We start from the raw sequence: 14,192 nt of genomic DNA on the forward strand, positions 1-14,192 counted from the left end.
TTCTAACAAGGCTTAGGGGCTTTCCCTCTTGATTTTTCTGCCCAAAACCGGCAAGCTTACAGATTGATCATGGATTTTCCTGATCTTATTCATTTTTTCCAAGGCCAACTATCAGACCGGGATGATTGGACTTAACCAATCTTCTATTAGCCAATAGATAATTTAACATCCCATCTAAGCAGGTCCCCAAAGGAGTAGCCTTGATACCTTACTACATCACTATTATAGAAATGTTATCTAATGTGAGATGGTTCTTCCAACCATTACTTAAAACTAATCTTAAGGGATAGTTAATTCTCTCAGTTAGTCGAACAATCGACGATCCTGGGCAGCTGATGGAAATTCTCAATTGTTGCTTAATTTGGGTTGTGGTATTCAATGCATAAGCAGAATGAACCTTCTTTCTTAATTAACAATGCCGATTTCTTCAGGATATCGAGTTAGGCTATATGGATCCTTTATTTTAAAACTTACTTATTTGGGGTTTCGATTCTTCCAATGATGGTACTAGCTACCTTGAAGGTTTCATAATATAATAACCTGAAATGGGATATAGATCTTAACTCTACTTGCCTCTCAAGAGGTGAACATGGTAATTCTTATAAGGAAGCTAATTATGACACATAAAGGTGTCAGAGATTTCCGTACTCTCAGGCTTTGGCTCATCTATCGTTGTCGGTGTCAGATAAATGACACATTCCCTTTACCATTGCAAAGATGCCCTAAGTAGAGATACTTATAAGGACATTTTTATATAGGATATCTTCTTTGAATACTACTAGTCGACTTTAGTACAATATGACTATTGGGATATCTTCGGGGATCCCATGCATTAAACCTCCATACTGATCAGGCATGGAAGCAATCTATGGGACGCACTAGGATACGCAAATCCTCATATGGCACTCTTATCAAACATAGTTTGGCATTCGCATACGATAGAAAACAATGAGAAAAATAATAAAATAAAATAAATAATATATATTGTCGTACTCTTTCTGGGGAAACGTACTCCAGATTCTTATGAAAGGATTTTCTCCGAGGATGCGAGAGAGGTCATTAAAGATTCCATTGGTAATTTATACCTCATATTTAATATATGGAGTCCTTATGAAGAGTTTTAAAAAATCTGATATACTTATAGTTTACGAAGGATTTACTGGTATCCGAACCAAAATAAAAATCTTAGCATTTAAATTACTGATAAAACGACAAGGAATTGTACCTGATGTCATTATTTATGGGCCAGCTTAGGCACTTTAGGCGTTTTCAATTTTTGGCTTTACTTCCTCCGCCGCATTTCCTTTGACATATTTAGGGCACGTAGTCTTGATGTGGCCTTTCTCATTACAGCCAAAACAAACTGCATTCTTCATGTCCTTACAGTCCAATGCTTTATGTCCCTTAGACTTGCAGATCCCACAAGCCCTGGGCTGTGATTTGGATCTTAGTTCGAACCTGCATTTCCCATAATGGCGCTTCTTGCAGGTCTCACATACTGGTTTCTTGTCAGACTTTTGTTTGTTCTTTTTCTTAGAACTCTGGGAGTTATCTACCTCCCTTTTCCTTTTTAGTTCATCCTTTGCATCCGAGGCATGAACGAGATCCTCCTTAAGAGCAAGGAAATGTGGTCCTAGATAAAACTTGGACCGAGCAGCATGGGGCTCCTTTAACTTTTTCACAGCCTTCTTCACAGCTTTTCCAACGGCTGCGTCTATCATATTTTGAAGAACATCTTTGGAAATTCTAAGGTTTACAATTTCAGCATCATTAGCATGCGTCGCGTCATCAATGGCGCGATTGACTGTTATCTTACCCGAGTTTGCCATACTCGATATTGGTTCCTAATACCAATAAAACAATTTCTTAGTTGAAATCCAACAACTGCTATTTTTACTCTGATGGCCTTAATATATACTAACCATGGTGTCAATCACCTATACAGGCTATTATAGCACTAACATTATTAATGAACGTTATTTAAAATATATTAATACTACTTAGCCTAGGTCGCAAAAGACCATCAATGGCATTAAAGATTTGGACCTAGTCCATTACTTTTCTGACAGAGAATCAAAACGTCACGTCTGTCTTTATTATATTAAAGAATTTAGGTAGCTTGAAAGCTTGCCATAGGAATATCAGAAAAGGGTGATTCCTATTTAGATATAAAATATCCATCTAAGGTTTGTTGGAGCATTTTCTAAAGTGTCATCGGCCAGTTCCTTCTTCGTATAAAATGACCGAAGTCCTACTAAGACGGAGACAACAGATCTCAACAGTGATCGTTCATTATTGAATCACATGTGTCAGTATTAATTAAATTTCTGCATAAACTGTTTGATAAGGAAAAGTACCTGCTATATAGTTATCCCTCCTGGCATTCAACCGGAAGACTCATGCATTTGTTTTCCTGGCCTCTCAGGCTTCTTTATAAGCTTTGGGCAGTTGGTTTTGATGTGCCCTTCCTCGTTACAGTTGTAGCATGTGGCGTTCTTTAACCCCTTGCAATCTAAGGTTTTGTGGCCTTTGGTCTTGCAAATTCCACACAATTTAGCGCGTGGGTCTATTGTACATTTTCCAAAATGCTGCTTTTTGCAGTTATTGCATTTGGGTCTATTATCAGACTGATTCGAGTTCTTCCTAAACTCGGAATCTTTCCCACGCTCCGAGCTTCCCTTCTTCTTCTTGTTAGTTTGATGAGAGTTTTCCTCCTCTCTTTCTCTTCTTCTCTCGCCAGAAGCCTTAACAGACTTAATTCTGATTGCATCTAAGGTGAGAGATAAGGATAAGTCCACCGCGGACCTATATGTGGTTGGCCTAGATGCTTTAACATTTCCTTTTATCTCTGGTGCTAGGCCTCCAATGAAACGCGCTATGCGTTTAGGTTCAGGGGTGACTAAATAAGGAACTAGGCGGGACATAGTGTTGAAACTTGTCACATATGCCGGACAATTCAAATCTTCCATGACCAAAGTCAAGAAGTCTGATTCTATCTTTTCTACTTCATGCTGAGGGCAATAGTTTTCCTTGACTAAAGCAACAAATTGTCCCCAAGATAAGTTGTAGAGTAGAACTTTCCCCGTGGCTTGGAGCAATGATCTCCACCATGCCAACGCTTCTCCTTTAAATGATTGTGAAACAAATTTCACAACATCTTGCTCCGCACAACCGCTGATGTCAACAACAGCGTCCATCTCATCGAGCCATGTCATGCAATCGATGGCCCCATTTTCTCCTGTAAAGTCTCTGGGCTTGCAGGAGATAAAATATTTATATGAACAGGTCTTAACTGGTGCCTCTTGATGAAACACAACTTGTCTAGACGGAACACTCTTTCGATTTGACAAGTCATGATCATCGTCCCCCCTTGACTCATATGTTTTAGGAGGGGGCTTACTACGAGCCATAGATAGAGTCTTGGAGTGGGTATCATTTGATTCATCATTCTGTCGATCAAGAGCTCGAGTAACAGCATAATCTATTATTGCCTGCAGTTCTGCTCCAGTTACATTAATTTCGGTAGTATCATTGCTCTCCTTCAAACGACTGTTAACTTCATCTAATCCAGCCATGTAGCTTGATTGCTACATAATTATTAACAATGATTTATTCAGAGATTATTATGGAATCATCATCTTTGACGATTTATCAACCATGGTAATATAAACCATATTGGTTAACTTGTTAGTTATATTTAATTAGTATTTTCCATTATAATTTATCCTAGTTATAAAACATTAAGGATATTAAAGTGGCGCATAAGGCCTAGTCACAAGGACAGTTGTAAATTTTGGTAATCCATGATTTCAGATAATCGAGGCAATTAAGGTTCGAATCACGTTCATTACCTTCTCTTGACAGGGAGTTGTAGACTTCAACTGTCTTTTGTCCTTTAGGACAACAGGCATAGCCCGTGGGCGTTCCCCTTCTGAGGGATGGTTATAATATGATCATCTTCTCAGATGCTATTAGTCGAGATCGTATGAATCCTACCGACTATTATGCTTGGACCTAGTCCAACACCGTTAGACAGGAGGTCAAGACCACCACTGTCGTTGTCTTATCGGACAACAAGTTTAGCCCGGAGGCACTTCATCACTATCGGATGTTTATAATGTGATCATCTTATAGGATGACACAAGCCATGATTTCTAAATCACTAGGCTAGATAAGAAAATTGGAAGAATCCAATATAAGTTTGATTGTTGTGATTTATCGAATCACATTTGTCAGGAGTGCTAACACGTTCTTAGGCGTTAACAAGGATCTGAATCCCTTGGGTAGGTTTCACCATCTTGGCCGAGTAGGCTAGATTTCACCTTTAAGATTCTTTTTGAAAATGCCTACTGGCAGGGAAGGAAGGATATTTATTTTATTCAGGATTTTATCATAAATCCTAATTTATAAGTTAATAATAGCACAAATGACCTAGTCGCGTAGACAAGTTAATTTATAAGCCATGATCGTCTGGGATCGAGGCATTTAGTAATAGCACAAAAGGCTTAGTCACGAGGACAAGTTTAATTTATAAGCCATGATCGTCTGGGATCGAGGCATTTAGTAATAGCACAAAAGGCTTAGTCACGTGGACAAGTTTAATTTATAAGCCATGATCGTCTGGGATCGAGGCATTTAGTAATAGCACAAAAGGCTTAGTCACGTGGACAAGTTTAATTTATAAGCCATGATCGTCTGAGATCGAGGCATTTAGTAATAGCACAAAAGGCTTAGTCACGTGGACAAGTTTAATTTATAAGCCATGATCGTCTGGGATCGAGGCATTTAGGTGTGAATCAAAGTTCATTACCTTTTCTTGACAGGGAGTCATAGACCACCACTGCCTTTTGTCTTATATGACAATTAGTATGGCCCGTAGGCGCTACATCACTATTGGATGTTTAATAAGTTTGGCCCGTAGGCACTACATCACTAATGGATGTTTTAAATAAGTTTGGCCCGTAGGCACTACATCACTAACGGATGTTTTAAATAAGTTTGGCCCGTAGGCATTAAAAGATAATTATGTCCTTATAAGGACTAATAAGGAAAACGATTTTCAGTAAAAGGAGTTTCTTCTTCATCTTATTTCTGAATGCTTTCTCCTTGGATGTTCGTTCCATTTTAGCCGCGGTACGAGACTCAGCATCTCGGGCTCCGGTGTGGAGAACTCCTATTACGGCTTCTTCGCTTGGCGACGTATCCAATATAAAAATAATCGGAAGCAGTAAATTCCATATTAGAATCGGGAGTATTCCTATGTTAAGTCTAGACTCAAGTATGTGCAATTGTGTCACTGAGATTAAACACATTAGGATAGTGTTTAATTCACTCAATGTTGGCTCTGATACCAACCTGTCACACCCCAATTTTTCCACGTGTCACCGGTGGGCCCGGTGGGGAGTATAGTGACGTAGTTGGCATCATCATAGACAAACAACACAATATATAAATGCACAGCGGAAGCAAAAGATAAATATATTACATTCCGAATATAAGTAATGTTAAAGTATTACAACGGAAGGTAAAGGATCCACAGGCGGATCAATAAAAGAAAACTGTTCAATAGACTTTAGGCATCTAGAATTTGCAAGATTCCCTAGTGACGCCCCGAGCTCCCAGCCAATTACGCATAGTACCTGCCACTCAACCTTTTGGAAAATACGTCAGTTTACACTGGTAAATACAATTAACTGACTCATTTTGGAAAAAGAGTTTGAAAAGTGATTCGTGTGCAAACGGCACAAAACATCTTGACACATTGATTAAAATGCACAGAGGCAAATTAATCTTTATACTTGGGACAATTTTATTAATAAAAATCTTGTATCCGATTTACATGGTTGTCCAACATTTAGGGCCGGTAATTATACAATACAAGCCGGACAAGATTAATCGACACACCACAAATATAATCTCACAAGAAGATACTCTCACGAGTGAGTATACGTTATACATATGCAACAGGAGGTGTTTTGCCTACACCTTGTGCTTACGTCGTGGCCATTCACTTTTTAAAATGAGCCAAGGATATCCAGGACACGGTCATTAACCCCCAATGTTATTTGTTATCAATCAACACAGATTAAAACGGGATTATGCAATTTAATCATCTCCGATTAAACAGTTTCTACACCCGACCAAGCGGTATTTTTATAATACCGTATCCCAAGCCCGTATAAGGAAAAATAAGTTAAAGGTATTTACCTGAGCTGCTCCTGTCTTAAATAGCAAGAATAATAACTCAGCCGTATTCCTAAGTAAGCGTAGGTACAATTTACCGGAAAGCTCTAGTCTGGAACGATGGTATAAATAACCAATTAGAATACTAACGGGTCTTTAATTAAGCCTAAGCTTAGACCGGTTAGTTTTAACGAAATATACGGTTCAAGCGCACGATTAAGCGAAGACCGGATATAACGTGATTTAGACCCGACAAGTTTGAATACTTGTATAATATGGGTATACTAAATACATTCTGGATTTTGAGACAAAAATGATAACGTTTGACCCGTTTCGGTCAATCTATGCAAACTAGTTACATAAACCGAACCGAACGTAAAAAGGGCGTTACGCGTAGCCGAATGAGTCATATGTAAGTTCCCTGAGATATTATGCTTTAAATATGATATAATATCAGTAAGTTATGTTCTATTATGCCCCGAATAGTTTTTAAACTCAATTTATGCCTTAGAAGGGCATTTTGGTTATTTAAAAGATTATAAAAGAGTAAAATTGTAAATCTGAGTTTCGGGTCTGGTTTATACAGTAAATATACTTCATTTAGCATATTATAACAGTAGGGTATGACCCATATACCAAACTTATCATTTAAAATCAAACTATGCACCGTAGGGGTATTTTAGTAATTTCACAAGGGCTAAAACTGCCAAAACTGGAAATCTGAGTTCATATACTTATACTTACTGTTATTACATGAAAATATACTAAATACATCAGTGGGTATGAGTCTTATATGTTTAAAATGAGTATAACGCTTACTATGCGCTAAAACGCTTAAAATACGATTTAACGCCGTTTCCGGGTTTTAATAAGAAAGCTGAGATTTTTACATTTCCAGAAGGCTCAAAATAATTTATTTAACATATAAAATCAGTAGAAAAAGGTTTCGGGTCAAAAGAATGTATAAAACTCATTTTATGGCTTAAACGGTCAAAACCGACATTAAACCGAAATAACTAAGCGATCTAAGATACGACCAGCCAAGAAATTAAATAAAAATCATCTAAAATCCCAAAATATTATATAACATCAGTGGGTAAAAAGTTTTGTATCAAAACGTGGCCTGAAATGGGTTATACGCGAAAAGGGCCGTTTATGTAACTTAAGAACATAGTTTTACGCTAATGGCCATAACTCAAAATCTGGACCACCAACTGATCCGAAATTTTCGGTGCAAGTTTATATATTAGAAATAAAGATTTCTACTCTTTCACTTTTCCAAAAATCATGTTTTATATCAAAAAGGGCAAAATAGTCAACTTTAAGCATAATCGGAAACATGCAAATGAATCGGCTAAGTATAGACTCAAGCAACAAAATTCCAGAGAGTTTTACCAAAATAAAAATGGTCAAAAATACTCTTCAATACAGATCTCAAACATGCATGTACGAATCCGAAACGATAGTCTACGAAATAGTCGTTTTACAAGACTTTCGGTTCCGATTCGTATTTATACTAAAGATTTGTCGAGTTTATTATGATAAAACATATTCTTACATGTATTATAGGTTGTTTATGATGATCAAACAGATTGCATGTCCTTTACATTATCATTTAAGCTTATTTTTGCAAAAACAACTTCTGTTAACTTTTTAGAAACAAGTTTGACTCGACAATTAGCATGCATATAGTGGGAATCAGAGAATACCCTTTTGAGGGTTTGTTTCCCACATAAATACCAACATATATGTGGTTTCAATTTGAGAAATGACTGAGTACAATTCGTTTAATCGAAAAGTCAAAGTTCAAGAACAACGGTTTGACTTTTAGCAATTAATCAATGCAAGAACGAATTATAGAATGTTATAGAGGCTTACAAAGGTCCTAATGAAGCTTAGCTAACACTAGGAGGTGGCCTTGATGTCCAGAAATGCTCCAGAAAGTCTTGAGGGTTTTGCAAGATGTGTGTGTTCTTGATCACAATGCAAGTGCTAAAGAAATGAGCCTTTTGATCAATTTATGGAGGAATTCAGATGTTATAGCAAGCTCCCAGTAGGCCTAGGCATGCAAGGAAGTTTAATGGTGCAAAAGGAGGTGCTAACAGCTGTTTACCACTTCAAATTCGGACCAAATTTGCAATTTTCGCGAAGTTCTGATGCTGGGGGGTTCACGCGGCCCGCCTAAGGATTCCCAGGCGGGTCGCCTGGGGTCTGCAGGCCCAAAAATGTTTCAAACTTGGCAGCTTTGGTCCCTGTTCTTGCACGCGATGTTTCGGCTAGTTATTTTGACTCGTAAACCCCCAAACTTGGTTTTTAAGAACCTTGGGACATTTACCAACATGGTAATGTCCTCGGATAACTTTGCGCTCAACCGAAAAGCCATGAAATTCGACGTTGACGCTTTTAGCCCCTCAAGTACGGTTTTGGCCATAACTTTCTCATACGTTAACGAAACTTCACGAAATTTTTACCACATATTCTAGTGAGTATATTTTAGCATTATAAAGCTTCGGGTCTGCCAAAAGTTCACTCAGAGGTATAAATTCAACATGTTGACACTTTTGGCCCCTATAGTTTGTAATTCCTCACTTTTGTGCAATTTCCGCGTCGTATGATCCATGAATCATCCGTTTAAGGTTATGAACATTATGTAGGGTTATCATAGAGTCTATTTATCCATTGTTGACACTTTGGACCCTTACGTTCCATAGTTTTCACAGTTTGTCAATTTTAGTCCTTCTAAAGTATGTTTTCACATACCGGAACCTTATGACACGTGTCAAGACATTATTGGACGAAATTTTTCGAGGTGTTACAGATATCATCAATTAAAGGTTCAAGAAGAAGACATACCTAAAACTGCATTTAGGACCAGGTATGGACATTATGAGTTTACAGTCATGCCCTTTGGATTAACTAATGCACCCGCAGCATTTATGGACATGATGAACAGAATCTGTAAACCATATTTGGATAAATTTGTAATTGTTTTCATAGACGATATACTTATTTATTCAAAAAGTCTGGTCGAACATTGTCAGCACTTGCATGCACTCTTAACTTTGTTAAGAAAAGAAAAGTTGTATGCTAAATTCTCAAAGTGTGAATTTTGGCTACAAGAAGTGCAATTCTTAGGACACATGGTGAATCACGAAGGTATTCACGTAGATCCTGCTAAGATAGAAGCAATTACCAATTGGAAGGTTCCGCAAACTGCAATGGAAATTAGAAGTTTTATAGTATTAGCTGGATATTATAGACGGTTTATTAAGGATTTTTCCAAGATAGCTGTACCATTAACTAAGCTAACCTGTAAAGCCACTAAATTTGAGTGGGGACCTAAACAAGAAGAAGCCTTCTAAATCTTAAAACAGAAATTGACCAATGCTCCAATCTTAGCCTTACCAGAAGGAACAGAAGATTTTGAGGTATATTGTGATGCTTCAAAATTAGGATACGGATGTGTGTTGATGCAACACAAAAAGGTAATTGCGTATGCTTCCAGACAATTGAAGAAGCACGAGGAAAACTATACGACTCATGATTTAGAATTAGGAGCTATAATTTTTGCCCTTAAGATATGGAGACATTATCTGTATGGAAGTAAGTTTACTGTTTATACAGATCATAAGAGTTTAAGATATATATTTGGGCAAAAAGAGTTAAACATGAGGCAAAGAAGATGGATGGAAATCCTGAGTGATTATGATTGTGATATTCAATATCACGAAGGAAAGGCAAACGTAGTCGCAGACGCCTTAAGTCGTAAGTTCCATGAAAAGCAAAAGCGAGTCCATGCTCTTAGAATAAATCTACAAGTAGATTTAATGGAACAATTGAAAGAAATTCAGGAAACGGCAATCAAGGACGATGCCGAAGGAATGAAAGGTTACCTAAAAGAATTAGAACAAGGAGGTGATGGAATTTGGAAATTCCACAAAAGCAGAATTTGGGTACCTAAACAGGGAAATTTAAGATCAAAGATTTTAGACGAAGCTCATAAATCTAGGTATACTATACATCCAGGAAACAATAAGATGTACCAAGATTTAAGAAAGAATTTCTGGTGGATAGGAACGAAAAAGGATATAGCCGAATACGTATCTAAGTGTTTAACTTGTTCACAAGTTAAAGCCGAACATCAGAAACCCTCAGGTCTACTACAACAGTTAGAAATGCCTGTATGGAAATGGGAACTCATAACAATGGACTTTGTTACTAAGTTACCCAAAACCAGGAAAGGTAACAATGCTATTTGGGTGATCGTAGACCGACTAACCAAATCCGCTCATTTTCTACCAATAAAGGAAACCTTTAGTATGGAAAGGTTAGCCAAGTTGTATGTAGATGAAATAGTATCCTTACATGGAGTTCCACTCTCCATTGTATCGGATAGAGATAGTCGTTTCACTTCCCGCTTCTGGACAAGTTTCCAAGAATCAATGGGAACTCGACTAAATCTAAGTACTGCATTTCATCCACAGACAGACGGACAAAGTGAAAGGACGATCCATACTCTAGAAGACATGCTCCGAGCATGTGTAATTGACTTTGGTGGTAATTGGGATAACCATTTACCATTAATCGAATTCTCCTATAATAATAGTTATCATTCAAGCATCGAAGCCGCTCCATTCGAAGCACTGTATGGACGCAAGTGCAGAACTCCCGTATGTTGGGCAGAAATAGGAGAAAGTCAATTATCAGGACCAGAAATCGTGCAAGAAACCACAGACAAGATAACTCAAATCAAGGAAAGATTGAAAACAGCCAGAGATCGCCAGAAGAGCTATGCAGACAATCGTCGCAAGCCACTTGAATTCCAGATAGGAGATAAAGTACTATTGAAGGTATCTCCTTGGAAAGGAGTAGTACGATTTGGTAAGAAAGGAAAACTGAGTCCAAGATATGTTAGACCATTCCCAGTGATTCAATGAATCGGACCAGTTGCTTATCGTTTACAACTACCAGAAGAACTAGCTGGAGTACATGATGTATTTCATGTATCCAATCTTAAGAAATGTCTATCAGACGAATCCCTGGTAGTACCTCCTCAAGATGTGGAGGTAAATGAAAAGCTGAAATTCATAGAGAAACCCTTACAAATAGAAGATAAGAAAATCAAGTTTCTCAAACACAAGCGACTGGTATTGGTGAAAGTCAAATGGAATTCAAAGAGAGGACCAGAATATACTTGGGAACTGGAGTCAGAAATGAAGCGGAAATACCCTCATCTATTTCAATAAATCTCGAGGACGAGATTTTCTTAAGGTGGGGAGGATGTAACAACTCTCATTAAAATTTATAATTAGAATGATAATTAATTAATAAGGAAACCCTAATTGAGACACCCAAGTAATTCCGCATTAAACCTAAAATTTTCAGAACAATCAGAATTAGGATCAGGGCCCCTAAAACTCAGGGGGGGTAAACCCTAGTTGATAATTATCAACAAAATTGCGTTGTACAGATGAAATTCGAATTTTAAGTGAGTCAGCTAAGCTAGTCCCGAAATCAGCTAGTCTAGGTAAATAGACTGCACCCTTTACGGACCGTAAAGGAAAATGCCTTACGGATCGTAAGCATATGTACTTCCCTTACGGACCGTAAGGGTTGAAGCATACGGTCCGTAAGCAAGTCTATTTTCTGGCTATAAATAGCCGACCTTGGGATTTGAAATTAGAAATGAAAACGACGTTCAATTGCTGTCTATACGTCGAATTAACACCAAAATACTATAATTAAACACACACTGTATTCGAATCGCTGCCGCAAAACAGGGTAATTAATCGATCGCTATTACGATTCATTTTCCGAGATCAATATATCCAAAGAATGTTTAAGTGCCGCCCACATTGGATTATACTTTGTCGTTCGTCGTGAAATCGATGAATGTTTAAGTATTGCACTTTGTCGTTCATTGTGAGAATTTGATCTCGTGAGTTATCGTAACTGCTGTATTGATCACTAACCCTGTTTTGTGTGCATTATTGTTGAAATTAGGTTAACAGGGCTAAATCATATTCTATCCATACTAAATCTGCAATGTGAGTCATTCTCTTTTTATCAACTGTTTTACAATACTCCAAATTATTTTCCAAAAGTTATAATTACAGTGATTAAGTTTATGTAATCACCAAATTACAGCCGGTATGTGGGGTATTGTGCACAGTATTATTATTGTTTTAATCACATTAGGTGGGCGAGCCTAAAAGTAAGTGATATACGTCACTCATTGGGACAGCCAATGGTGATATGACCACAGTCACAGAGCTGGTCTGTGACAAATACCTATTCTTGAAAGTTGGTTGATAATAAACATATGTAAAAACTCTTAATACTGTGAATTATAACAAAAGTGTCGTTTTAGTAAATAGAATGATTCACTCAGTATTTCCCCGCTGACAAAACCTTTTCAAACATGTTTCAGGTGATCTACTGTAATTCAGGAAAAGTGCTGGGAAGCATTTCAAGAAGCATTTCAAGCTTAATATAGTGGCTCAGTATAAAATAAAGAAATATGTTTTGAAATAAAGATTTATCAGAAAAATCTTATTATTGTAAATTATCGGGGTTTTATCCCGAGTTGTGAAATAAAATAATCGGGAAAAGTTTTTAGCTTTACAACGATCCTGATGTTAAAATTCCGCTGCTAAAATCACATAAATAAATATCACGGGATTTCTGTCCCGCGGCTACTGAAACGGGTAAAACCCGGTCAGGGGCCGTGACACTACCGTAGCTTACGGTGGCTCCTAAAAACCCACGGTGATAAGCTTCTTACGGTGCACAATTTTTGATTTAGGGTCTACCGTGTCTTACGGTAGCTACCGTAAGCTACGGTAGCGACCAAAACTTCTTCTTTCTTGATTCTTCAACCACTTCTCTTCAATTCCATTTCCGCTCTCTGCCATGCTTTCTTTTTCTTTGCGTCTTTTACGCCTCTTGTACCTGACATGACAAAGCACGTTGTAGTCATCCAATTCCTTAAAATAACACACTTAAGCATACGGTTTTCATTATATTTATAGCACTTAAGGATCGTCCTACGGTTCACCCGTCAGTGGTATGCAGATTTAACTATTTAAGAGAGAGAAAAAGAGAGAGTCTAAGAGAGAAAGAGAGAGACAAAGATCAGATCGACGTCAACGTTGGCCACCGTAAAATGATGGTGGTCTACAAAGTTAGATCAACGACTGTTGTGGTATGCTTCAATCTTAAACGATGACGCCTTACCCGGCGACGACACTATTGGTCAGCATAAAGCCTCAATGTCGTCGTTGCTCCGGTGGTGGTCGGGTTTTGGCAGATCTGATTGGTTTTGGACATGAAGTCAAGGTAATTTTTTGTTCAATTTTGGAGTGAGTTAGTGACTTTATTTTCACTTTGAAATGTTTGATGTTTTGCTATTTAACATGACGACTGTATTTTCCCTATTTTGCTAAGCGTTATTCATGTTTTTTTTTTCGGTTACTGTTACATGATTTTGGTGATACGTTGCATTCATGGACCGACATTAGACGCTTAAAATGATGTTATAGTGATTCGATCAACGGAAACGGACGGGATGTCAACTAGATATGATGTGGGTTAACTCAGTCTCCTTCACATTTTATTTTATCTGGTTTTTATTTTTATATGATTGTTTCCTTTTTTCTCCTTCTTCAAATTCTTTTATTTAATGTTATGAGTATGTAGCTGTAGCTGATGATGTCGATAAACTTATTGCTGGGAATGCATACCAATGGATGACCAAGGTTGACAGGTATTTACTCTGTAAACATCCTTTGTACATTGATTGTAGTGATTTTTATTGCTATTACCATTATTAATTTTATTGAAACTGTTGTTGGTTGCTTCAGTTTTGTAACAAATAATGAAATTTGAAGGTAACATCTTGTGGGTCTGCCCAAGTCAATGAAGCCACATATGATTTCTAATTTCCGACTTTTGGTTGGGTGAAATATAGGGTAATTGGTGGTGTTGTGTTGATTGAAGGTAAGCGAGTC

At 37.5% G+C, this 14,192-nt stretch overlaps 1 protein-coding gene across 1 annotated transcript in view; it reads right to left on the reverse strand.

Annotated features, from left to right (window-relative positions):
- Positions 1–13,010: 13,010 nt before the first annotated feature.
- LOC110901383 (wall-associated receptor kinase 2) overlaps positions 13,011–14,192 on the reverse strand; it is a 35,965-nt gene continuing 34,783 nt past the window's right edge. Inside the window, exon 6 of the mRNA XM_022148214.1 lies at positions 13,011–13,134. Within this exon, the coding sequence (XP_022003906.1) occupies positions 13,011–13,134 (124 nt within the window). The remainder of the gene's footprint in view (positions 13,135–14,192) is intronic.

Source organism: Helianthus annuus, chromosome 13 (genome assembly GCF_002127325.2).
Source record: "Helianthus annuus cultivar XRQ/B chromosome 13, HanXRQr2.0-SUNRISE, whole genome shotgun sequence".
In the NCBI taxonomy this organism is placed as follows: domain Eukaryota; kingdom Viridiplantae; phylum Streptophyta; class Magnoliopsida; order Asterales; family Asteraceae; genus Helianthus; species Helianthus annuus.